This window comes from Cannabis sativa, chromosome 6 (genome assembly GCF_029168945.1).
Source record: "Cannabis sativa cultivar Pink pepper isolate KNU-18-1 chromosome 6, ASM2916894v1, whole genome shotgun sequence".
Classification (NCBI taxonomy): Eukaryota; Viridiplantae; Streptophyta; class Magnoliopsida; order Rosales; family Cannabaceae; genus Cannabis; species Cannabis sativa.
This window is the reverse complement of record NC_083606.1, coordinates 2,461,005-2,473,148: the sequence shown is the minus strand read 5'-3', so window position 1 is coordinate 2,473,148 and position 12,144 is coordinate 2,461,005. Positions and strand designations below refer to the sequence as shown.

At 30.4% G+C, this 12,144-nt stretch overlaps 2 protein-coding genes and 1 long non-coding RNA gene across 3 annotated transcripts; 2 read left to right on the top strand and 1 right to left on the bottom strand.

The window, feature by feature from the left end:
- The first annotated feature begins 584 nt into the window (after window positions 1-584).
- Window positions 585-4,559, top strand: LOC115724539 (cytochrome P450 71D9). The gene is given in 3 exon segments (XM_030653844.2): window positions 585-1,596; window positions 3,765-4,033; window positions 4,035-4,559. Coding segments are annotated over 3 exon segments (1,527 nt in total). The 5' UTR covers window positions 585-696; the 3' UTR covers window positions 4,393-4,559.
- Window positions 4,560-7,620: 3,061 nt separating this feature from the next.
- LOC133038689 (uncharacterized) lies at window positions 7,621-8,277 on the top strand. The gene is made up of 2 exons (XR_009688186.1): window positions 7,621-7,988; window positions 8,096-8,277. It is a non-coding gene; the product is annotated as an uncharacterized LOC133038689 (long non-coding RNA).
- A 1,340-nt stretch (window positions 8,278-9,617) lies between these two features.
- Window positions 9,618-11,583, bottom strand: LOC115725527 (UDP-glycosyltransferase 90A1-like). The gene has a single exon (XM_030655081.2). It carries the CDS (start codon window positions 11,395-11,397, stop codon window positions 9,967-9,969), a length of 1,431 nt encoding a protein of 476 aa, XP_030510941.2. The 5' UTR covers window positions 11,398-11,583; the 3' UTR covers window positions 9,618-9,966.
- Between the last annotated feature and the right edge of the window lie 561 nt (window positions 11,584-12,144).

Sequence of the window (12,144 nt, the reverse complement as noted above, 5' to 3'; positions counted from 1 at the left end):
GACCGGCTAGATAGAGAGAGAAAGAGAGATAGTTTTAGTTTGGGGGTATTTTTGGGGTTTTGAAAAAAAAAGGTATAGTTTTTTTAGGGTTTAAATTATTGGTTTAGAAATCAAATTTTTTGATTTTCTAAGTATAGAAAATCAAATTTCCCTTCTAAATTGTGATCTACATTAAAAGCCAACTAGCCCTTAATCTCATCATGAATACTCAATAAGAACCACTCATCTAATACATAACACACTACATAAAATTTTACTTTTAATCACAACAAAATATATAACAAAAAATAAAAAAATTGTAACTAACTATAAATTATCATTCTTATATCGTGATTAAAAGGTCAGTGACTAATTGTATTAGTCACAAAAATTACAATTTATTGTGACTAAATGTATTTTTAGTCACAATATTTGTTGTGATTAAAAGTAAATTAGTGATAGCTTGTATTTAAATACTATATTTTAGTCACAAGTAACAATTTGTTGTGATTAAAAATCACATTTAGTTATAAAAAAATATGTGAGCCTGAAAGATTATCACTAAAGATAACTGTTTTTTTCAGTGACACAAGATTTTTTTGTTAAATTAGTTCAATATAATATTCATTGCATCAAAAACTCAAACAAAAACAAAAGTTTCATATGTATATGTAGTACAATAAAGATCCACAAATTCAAAAAAAAAAAATTAAAAAAATGGAGCTCCAACTACTACCCTTTTCTTTCCCAATAATTTTCTCTACCTTCATTTTTTTGTTTATGGTGATCATCATAAACATACTCAAGAAAAGAAGTTGTTCAACACTCCCACCAGGACCATGGCAACTACCCTTTGTGGGAAACATGCACAATCTTTTGGGGTCTTTACCCCACCATACACTAAGAGACTTAGCCAAAAAATATGGCCCATTTATGTACCTAAAATTTGGCCAACTTCCAACCATAGTAGTCTCTTCACAAGAATTTTCCAAAGAGGTGATGAGAAATCATGATGCTAGTTTTGCCTCAAGGCCACAAAATTTGTACTCAGAGATTATGATGTATGGTAGTACTGACATAGCCTTTGCTCCCTATGGTGAGTATTGGAGACAACTTAGAAAATTATGCATGCAAGAGCTTTTGAGCAACACTAGAGTTCAATCTTTTAGACACATAAGAGAAGAGGTGATGAATAATTTGATTGAATGGATTGCTTCAAATGTTGGAAAGCCTATAAATCTTAGTGAAAAGATCAAATCCTCGACGTATGGCATCACTTCGCGGGCTGCATTCGGAAACAAAAGTGAAGGCCATGAAGAGTTCATATCAATTGTGGAGCAAACTGTGCCATTAACAGCAGGGTTTGAGTTTTCTGAGCTTTTTCCTTCTCTTAAATTTTTTGCTTTGATTAGTCCTTCAAGGTATAAATTGGAGAGATTGAAGCAAAGATCTGAGAAGATTGTTGAAAGGATTATCCAAGAACATAAAGATCAGAAGAAGAAGAAGAACAATGAAAGTGCAACACATGAAGATTTTGTTGATGTTCTTTTGAAGTTTCAGGACAGAAGTGACCTTGGTTTTTCCTTCACAATTGACAATGTCAAAGCAGTCATTTGGGTAAGCTTAATTCCCAATTTTTCTATTATTGCTTAATTGATTTGTTTCTACAACTTTAATTATATATATATATATATATATATTTTAAGGAAATTAGCATTTATATATAAAAAGCATCACTCATTAAAATATCTATTTTTAAACAATATTTTACCTCAATTTTTTTTTTCTTTTCAATATAATAAAATTTGACTTTTTTTTTTTTAAATATATATTAAGTGTGGTCATAGGAATAACTTAATACTTTTGATCCGAGGTCTCAAATTCGAATTCTCCTCCCTAATTTTCAAATATATGTAAATATATAAATCATTATAGACGCCTATGTTATTACTAAAAAAATATGTGATTAAAATTATATTAGTCTCAAAAAATTACAATTTATTATAATTGAAGTTTATATATTTTTAATCACAACACTTATCAACATTTAAAAAAGTGATTTTAAAATTTGTGATTTGTTAAAAGGTAAATACCATTTTGGATCCTGTGTTTTACAAATGTTACCAATTGGAGCATCTATTTTGTTAAATGACAAAATAGATCCTGTATTTTTCAGAATTATACAAATAGGACCCTAAACTAATTTTTTTTTTGTCAAAATAAAGCTTAAGAATAATCTAATCTAGAGATGTTATGACAAAACTAATAACATTTTTTGTATCTGTTCGTATTAGAAACTGTCTTAAAGTTGGGTATATTAAAAAATAAAATTGTTAAAAATTGAGCCCAATATCCTAATTTTACCATTTTGGAAAATATAGGGTATATTTTGTCATTTAATAAAACAAAAAGTCTAATTGGTAACTTTTGCAAAACACAAAGTCCAAAAAAGTATTTACCCTTTGTTTAATTGCGATAGTATTTAAGAAGAATATTATTGTATGGAATATTAGTAGTATTAATACTACTTAAGCTACACATTTAGTAACATTTAATCCCACAAACTTAATTTTTAATGGTAAAATTCTCTAAACCCCGGGTTCTGTTATGCTCTCCAATATTCTAAATGCCACATTATACGGCTGATGTGTACAATAACATACACATGGCATATTTTCATGCACACATCATATATATTATTTAAAACTATAAAAATATTTCAAAAATAAAAATTAAAATAAATGAATGTTTAAAATATAACCTTCTTTTATTTCTTTTTTATTTCCTTCTTCTTCATATGATGCTTCACTCTTTTAGAAAACCCTAGCCACCACCCATCCACCTGAATTGTTGTCCATCCATCGCCCAACAGGCCTTCCTCCCTCCATCTTGTTGTCTTCAATGGCGGATAGTGAACACAGACCTTCCTCCTTCCTCTATCCCTCTCATTTTTGCTCTCTCATCTTCAATGGCGGATTTTAGATCTAAGCTTCGTGGCGTTGAGAATTGGAATGGTTGACGACACTTCGGGCTCTCCTTGGAGTGCAATTGGATGACTTTGTTTTAAGTGGTCTTGGGTGATGCAATTGCAAAAATGGAGTCTCGTACGTGGGGCGGAGGTTTGTGTTTCGCGAAGCAGATTTGGACGTGGTATTTCCTGTCGTCAGGGTATTGGAGTCTTCAATGGCGGGGTTCTTGAGGCTCTTGACACTTTTTCTTTTTCCAATTATTACTAGGAAAATTCTATTTCTACCTTAATAAGTACACCATAATATTTAAAATAATTTTAAAAATCATTGTTAATATTTTTTTGAAAAAAAATCTCATATTATTTTGTGTTAATTTCAATACTTATTTTAATTTTACAGTCATGTATTTTTTTAAAATCATACATATTTTTTTTTCAATAAAATTTCACACAATTTTGTTTTTGTTATAATATTTTTAATATAATTTATTTTTATTTAATATGTATATTTTTTTAAGAAAATGAATTGGAAGAATTTTTTTTTTTAAAAAAAAACTAATATAATTAAATATATCTTTTATATAAAATAAAAATTATAAAATTGAAGTGTACTAATAAATTTTTGCAATATTTTTTTTAATTTTTTTCTTTTTTGGCTTGAAACGGTGACTTGTACCAGCTTGTCATAATACAAGTGTTATAGCTGTTAAGTATTTATTGTTACTAAAATACTATCCTCATAAGATTAAGACTTGGTAACCGCAAGTACATGAACGATATATTTTGTTTGTTAAGCTAATTTTCGTTTATATTTTAGGAAATCTTTGCTGCAGGGAGTGAGACATCATCCTCAGCCGTAGATTGGGCAATGGCGGAAATGATAAGAAACCGAAGAGTAATGAAAAAAGCACAAGAGGAAGTGAGACAAGTGTTTAACAAAAAAGGCAAAGTTGATGAAGCAGGAATTAGTGATTTGAAATACTTGAAATCAGTAGTGAAAGAGACTCTAAGATTGCACCCTTCTGCACCATTGTTACTCCCAAGAGAAAGCAGTGAGAAGTGTGTTATCAATGGCTATGAGATACCTAAGAATCATAGTTAATGCATGGGCAATTGGAAGAGATCCTAAATATTGGACGGAACCCGAGAGTTTTATGCCCGAAAGATTTGTTGATAGCAACATTGATTTCAAGGGGAACAATTTTGAGTATATTCCATTTGGCGCGGGAAGAAGAATATGTCCCGGCATATCATATGGTGTCCTCAATATTGAGCTCCCACTTGCATTTTTGTTGTACCATTTTGACTGGAAACTCCCCTATGGATTGAAACATGAAGATTTGGACATGACTGAGTTGTTTGGTGTATCAGTTAGAAGAAAAGATCATCTTAGTGTGATTCCTATTGCTTATGATGATTTAAAAATTAATTCACAAGAAGGGTAAAATTAACATCATTAGTTTGTTTAATGATCGTTGTGGATTGTAATGTTTGTAAATAAGAGTACGTATTAGTGATATCAATTAGGGCTCGTTTGGAACGCCGTATTATGTCGTATTGTATTGTATTGTATTATATTGAATTGTATTTTATGCAATATTTTTATGTAAAACTATATGTGGTATTAACTTTTATGGACACTTAAATATATAATGTTTTAATATAAATTAAAGTTTAACATAGTATTATATAAAAATATAATATATAATCCAATTTAATATAATACAATACAATACAATACGACTTAATACGACGTTCCAAACAAACCCTTAGTTCATTATTATATAATAAACTTTGTGAGGTTTTTCTTCAGTTTTCTCTAATTAAAAAGGGTCACAGTACCCATGAAATCTCTAAACCCTTCACAATAGACTCAACTCACTCACACCCACACACATCCATCATAACTAGTTCCTTGCTAAAAAAAATTACTTTTAGTAGCAACATTTTAGTCACAGCATAAATATTTTCTGATTAAATATGATTTTTAGTCACAATATATTCACTCATAGTAATTTGTATAATATGTTTTCAAGCACGCTCCTATTACAAATGGCCGTGGGCCAAGGCAATGCTCTAGAGTTTGGTCACTTTTGTACTATTCTTCTAAGTTAAAAAAAGTAAAGCTTAATATTAATTAGGTTAATTAATAAGGTTGGCTAAACTAGGGTTAGGAAAATTTAGCTAGAAATACGAGTTATTCAAACCATAATAATTTGATATTTTTAAGACGAGCATTGCTATGAAAACTACTACAAAATGATCTTTTTGCGTCGGTCAACACGTCGATCAATGCCTAAAACTGACGCAAAAAGATTACATTGAGATTTTTCGTCATTTTGGAAGGAAAATTTGATTTTTTATGCTTACATTTGGTTAAATTTTTTTTTTCTAAACACATAATAACTAATATTTGTAGGATATGACAACTTTTATGATATTCCTAAAATAACCCCCATTTACATCACCCCATTACACAATCGGACTTCCCCATCGGACCCCACATCAGACACAATCAGACCAATTGAACCCCATATCGGACCCATTGGACCACCCATCGGACCCCCATCGGACCATATCTGCTACAATTTTTTTTTTAATGTTTTTGTACATAAAAAAAAGTAGCATCAGGTGACCATCGAGCCACCATCGGACCATATCTTCTACCATTTTTTTATGTTTTTTTTTTTTTATGTTTTTCCACATAAAAAAAAAGTAGCATCAGGTGACCATCAGACCACTATCGGACTACCATTGGACCCCATCGAACTATATCTACTACCAATTTTTTTATTTTTCTTTTATGTTTTTGTACATAAAAAAAAAAGTAGCATCAGGTGACCATCGGACTACCATCGCACCCCATCGGACCATATCATCGGACTAACATTGGACCGCCATCGGACCTTCGTTTTCAACCTTTACTCATTTTAACAACAGGAAGGCATCGGACCACTATCGGACCACCATCGGGCGTGACAAAAAACCAATTTTTTGCCCAAAACTCAGATCTGGCCATTTTCGACCCTAAATCTAACATCTACTCACAGATAACAAACATTAATCATTTTATTCCTTTGACAACATTGCCCATCATAAATCACAAAAAAAAAAACAATGACAAAAATAAAAAAAAAATAAAAAAATGGGCCGAATGCTTACCTTCAACATCTCGGAGGTAGTCGGGTCTCACGGTGGTCGTCTGTGTAGGTGGTCTGTGTAGGCGGTGAGGGGTAGGTTTGGTTTTGGTGAGGGTGAGATGTTGAGAGAGAACCGAGAGGGAGAGGAAAAGAGAGAGTTGAGGTTTGAAAATGAGAAGGGTATTTTTGGGTACATTAAAAAGTAGTCATATTTTTCAAATTTTGAAATGCATTAGTTTAGGCATAAAATTTTATGGTATCTTATGCATACTTTTTCAAATTTCCTTTTTGGAATTGACACAGCTTTGCGTCGGTTGAAAAATGACATATTAGGCTTTTGTGACGGTTTTAAAAGGATGCCATGCATCATCATTTCCAAACCGACGCAAAAAATTAACAAAAAAAATAAAATAAAGCCCAAGCCCAATAACAGATAAAACCCTACTATATATAATAGGGCTTTTTTCATAAATGTACAACAAAAACAAAATAATTACAAAAAATGTGCAAAAAAAAATTATTTTAAAAATTTATACATTTTGAAAACTTATTACATGAAACCATACATTTTTAATATGTTTATTAAACCTCAAAATAAACAATTTCGTAAAATTAATTAAACAGATTTATAAAAATAAACAAGTTAAATATTTTTTTATTAAAAGATAAATGTTTATTATCTATTTTAGTATGAATTATTATAATTTAATAAGATTTTTTTTAATAAAATACAATATCAAAATTATAAACATTAATTTATATAAATATAAATCAATACTTAAAATTACTAAAAATAAACATGACACGTAGAGTGATATAATAAACATATGTGAATATTATTATTTTGTTTATTAAAGTAGTATGTTTAATAAATAGATTACAAAATAAACATATATATACAAAGTATTTTATATTATTAGTATGTTTATTATAATTGTAAACATAAAAATAGACATAGTCAATTTATACATTGATTATTGTTTCTATACATAAAAATTACTAAAATAAGTATATTTTCTTTCTATTGTTTCTATACATTGATTATTTTCTAATGAGTTAGTAAACGAGTTTTCTATTGAAGTATAATTCTTACATAAAAAAATAAATAAACAAACATAACTTTATAAATTCCAAAAATTATTTAATTAAAAAAAAATAAACACGACACAATTAATAAACAAAGAAAAAGATAAAGATAAACAATTTTTTTTTATATATATATTATTTATTTTCTAAAAAAATAAACATAACACACGTAGAGTGATATAATAAACTTATGTGAATATTAATATTTTGTTTATTAAATTAGTATGTTTAATTAATAGAAAATAAAATAAACACATATATAAAATATTTTATATTATTAGTATGTTTATTATAATTGTAAACATAAAAATAAACATAGCCAATAAATACATATATAAAATGTTTTATATTATTAGTATGTTTATTATTATTGTAAACATAAAAATAAACATATACCATATATATACTAATTAATAATTATTACCATATATATATTATAAAAAAAAATTGAAAAAAAGTTTTTAATTATATATAAAAGTGTATGAGAAAATGATAATAAGTTTTTTTGCACATATTTTGTAATTAATTAAAATAATGTATACAAAATTGTAAAATGCCCTATATAATACCTAACCTAAATTTCTATCCAGCAGCACCCCATCAAAACCGCACACCATTCTCTGCTGTCTCTCTCTTCTTTATCTTCTCTCAGGATCTCTCTCGCGCGCCCATCCAAGTCCCACACCGTCCAGCTATGGGCTCCTACCGTCCAAGGGACACTGTACCGCTCTCTCACACAACTCCTATATACGGTGGTGGCCACTTGAACTAAAACTATCGTGTGGCGTTCAAGCCACCATCGAACTTAGAGATAGGTAATGTTCTCTCTCTCACTCTCTTTCTCTCCCTCAGGATCTCTATCTCTCTCGTTCTTTCGAGATCTCTCTCTTGTAAATTTGATGTTTTTCTATTTCTTTTGTAGGGCCTCATGTTGACGGTAGGAGCTCCCATGGTGTTTGCACAATTTTTTGTTGGCAACGACGAAGATATTTAGTGGTTTTCGATTTATTATTGTGTAAAAACTGTATATAATTTTGATCTTCAATATTTCTAATGTGTGGAGGGATTATTTGATAAATGGAGCTAGATCTGATTTTCTTTTCATTATTATTTAGTATGTGCCGGTACAAAACTGACGGGATTAATATAGTTAAACATTTAATTTTTACTCTATTTGCGTTGGTTCCAAAATGACGCAATTTTTTAATACCGACAGATGAAAAATGATGCAAAATAATATTTATTTGCGTCTACGGCATATACGTCGGTTTATAAAATCGACAAAAAAAGTTTAAATGTCAGTTAAAAAGTGACGAAAATAATTTAAATGTCCCACACACTATAAAAAAATCTTACTTTTAGTCACAACAAAATTTGTGACTAAAGATAAAATAGTTGTGGCTAATTATAAATTATCATTATTGTGTTGTGACTGAAAGATCCGTGACTAAAAGTATTAGTCACAAAAATTACAATTTGTTCTTACTAAATGTATTTTTAGTCACAATATTTGTTGTGATTAAAACTAAATTAATGACAACTTGTAACTAAATACAACGTTTTAGTTACAAGTAACTTTTTGTTATAACTAAAAGTCGTACATGTAGTCACAAAAAATTTATGTTGTGACTAAAAGATTGTCACTAAAAGTAGTAGTTTTTTATAATGACACCGAAGCGTCTATAAGCACCACTATGAAGTGGCTTTCTATAATTAATTAGTTGGCGATTTTTTGTAATAATTATTAAAATTAAATAAGTAGAAGTTAATATTATTAAAGAAAATTATAGTGCCCTTTAACATTTTTCTTTAAAGATTTCTCAAATCCTAAGATGTTTGCACCCTTCAACTACCCTATGTATTATATTTAATTTCACGGTCATTTCATATCATTAATTGCTTTTATATTAGTTGACTTTATACTTCTTTTAATCTACAGGTTAGCACATTCAGTTATTGTTGCTTTATTTTTACCTAACAAATACTCAAGAATTGAGTATAAAAACAAAGTAATAAAATATTTTTATTGACAATCTTTTAGTTACAACATAAATTTTTTATGACTAAATGTAATTTTTAATCACAACAAAAAGTTACTTATAACTAAAACATAGTATTCAGATACAAATTGTCACTAATTTAGCTTTAGTCACAATAAGTATAATAACACATTTAATTTATTCACAAAAAATTATAATTTTTATAACTAATACCTTTAGCCACAAATATTTTAGTTACAACATAAATTATAATTATTTATAATTTATCACAAAATTTGTTATGACTAACCTGATATTTTGTCAAAATTAAATGGAACATTTAATTAATTTTAATATGTTGAAAATTAGCAATTTTAACGTTAACTTGTAATTAAAGATGGTGTAATACAATTCCAATTCCAATTCCAATGAGGCATGAATATGGTAATTAAGGCAACCATGCAATTAATAAAATACGTGCTCTCACTTTATACTTATGCCACGAAAGTTTGGTTATTAAGTCAAGCCAAACCGAGACAAGATCATGTTCCTTTGTCCATGGAAAGCACAACTACCAAAAATTTGAATGGTACAATGAGGTACTTAGCACTTTATAACGCGATGTCATATTGTTATTGGTATAATTAAGTATTGGGTCGCATACTCAAGAAAATAAATTTTAGGAAATATCGCTAACCAATCATAGAGCGCCACTTATAAAAAGTGTTAAGTACCACTAGTGCCCAACATTAAAAGGTAAACAAAGAGCGAACATCATCAATTGAGGAATTAACATACAAGTAAAATCAAGACATTAATAATGATGTATTCTTTGTTTGGTTGATGAGAGGAGCAAATCTAACGTTTCCCACGATGACCCTCCTTTTTGCACCGCCTTATGAGCCATAACTGCAAATTCTTCTACCTTCTTCCTCATCTCTTTTCCCACCTCTCCCTCCATTAACTCCTTCACCATTTTACTCACTTCTTCACTCTTCACAATCCCATTCAATGATCCATCGTAGCTCTTAACTCTCAAACCAATCTTAATCTCTTCCACCACCATTTTCGCGTTTATATGTTGCTCCGCCATCATCGGAAAACCTAGAATTGGCAATCCAGCACTTAAACTCTCCATCACTGAGTTCCAACCACAGTGACTGAAAAACCCTTTAACGCTTTTGTGCTTCAATATCTCCATTTGGTTAACCCAATCTCTAACCACTATTCCTCTATTTTTCACTCTCTTTTCAAACTCTTCTAAGAACTTGTTCTCTTCTGGCTCTAATTTTCTTAGCACCCAGAAGAAATTTACGTTTGAATATTCTAACCCTTTCGCGATTTCTCTAACTTGTTCCGATGACACAGTTGCTTGAGACCCAAAGGCCACATAAAGAACCGAACTCGATTCCTTTTCATCGAGCCATGGATGAACAACAAGGCCTCTGCTCTCTATTTTCATGTCATGTAAGCAAAGAGGCCCAAGAGGCCATGATTTGGGTCCAACCTTTTGGTTCCAGTAGTCAGTGAACATCGGCTCGAGCTCGTAGAAGCTGTTGTAAATCATACCAAAACTATTGTTTGTGGCCTCAGTAGCTTTTGACATAAATTCATGAGCAAGAGACTGATCTTCACCGTTTTGAGCACTTGGATCATATTCGCTTCGGGTGAGTTTGATCCAAGGAAAATCAGAGACGACGGTCTCTGTCTCTGTCTGCTTAGGCTTTTTACTATTAAAAAGAGAATGGTATACAGCCATTGCATAATGTGACATACCGTAGAAAACAAGCCGTGGGAATCCCAACTTGGAGGCCGAATCAAGGGTCCACCAGAGAAACCCGTCAGAGACCATGAAGCTCACTGGAGTTTGAATATTCTCCAGAGCTCGATCTAAGTCGGGTTTCATGTTTTGGGTGCCCAAGACCAAGGAGTAGAACATGGACATGGACATGGTTGGGAAATCCTCGGTATTCTCTACCCCGTTAGGGACTCCCGGTATGTTTTTCGGGAAGGGAAGCTCGACGATGGCAGCTGAGGTGGCCGGGAGAAATTTGGTGATGAAGGATCTGTTGGCGGGAGTGGTGAAGATGGTAACGGTTACATGGCGGTTGAGGAGGACTCGAGCTAGGTGAAGGAGTGGAATAGTGTGGCCTTTTGACATGAAAGGAAACAAAATTACGTGATTGTGATGATCAAGATTTGATGATGAAATTTTGGTGTTATGAGAATCTGACTCCATTCTCATGCTGCCTTGTTATTTTTTCTTCTCTTTTGAATGTTTCTTGTAAGTTATAAATCTATGAGTGTATGAAATTATGTTTAGAGCTTTTCATATATGGACAAACAAAGTAATGACCAAGAAATTATACGTACGATATGACATTTAATGTTTCTGATAAATTGTTTTGACCAAAACTTACATATCTCTTAGTCTTAGGTTCAATGATATTTATACGGTTAGAAATATCTTCCAATTATCTAAAAACTTTGTCAAATAGTAATTTATCCAATTCAAATACTTTCTTTGTCAAATCCTTAATTAAACTTTATTTACATTTATTATTGATATAAGTTTTCGCAAATTAATGATAGAATTTAGGTGGCGTTTGGTTGGAGGTAATGAAATGGAATGGAATGGAAAGGAAACAATTTTTATTCCATTCCTTTGTTTGGTTGCATTTTAAAGTATTGGAATGACATTCCAATGGAATGCTCTTTCCACCATTTTGGTGGAATGACTATTCCATTTTAAAAAGAAAGGAATGACCATTCCGATGTAAAAAGAAAAAAAATTAATTATTTTTTTATCAATTTTTTTTTATGCACTTTAAATTTTATTCCATTCCATTCCTATTCTCATTCCTATTCCTATATTTTCATTCCTCCCAACCAAACGCTTTAGTGTTGTGAGCGCTTACGTTACAACGAAATTGAAGTAAGAAAAATAATTTTTCTTAATTCTTGTACTTGCTTTTGCCTGGTTTGACTTTAA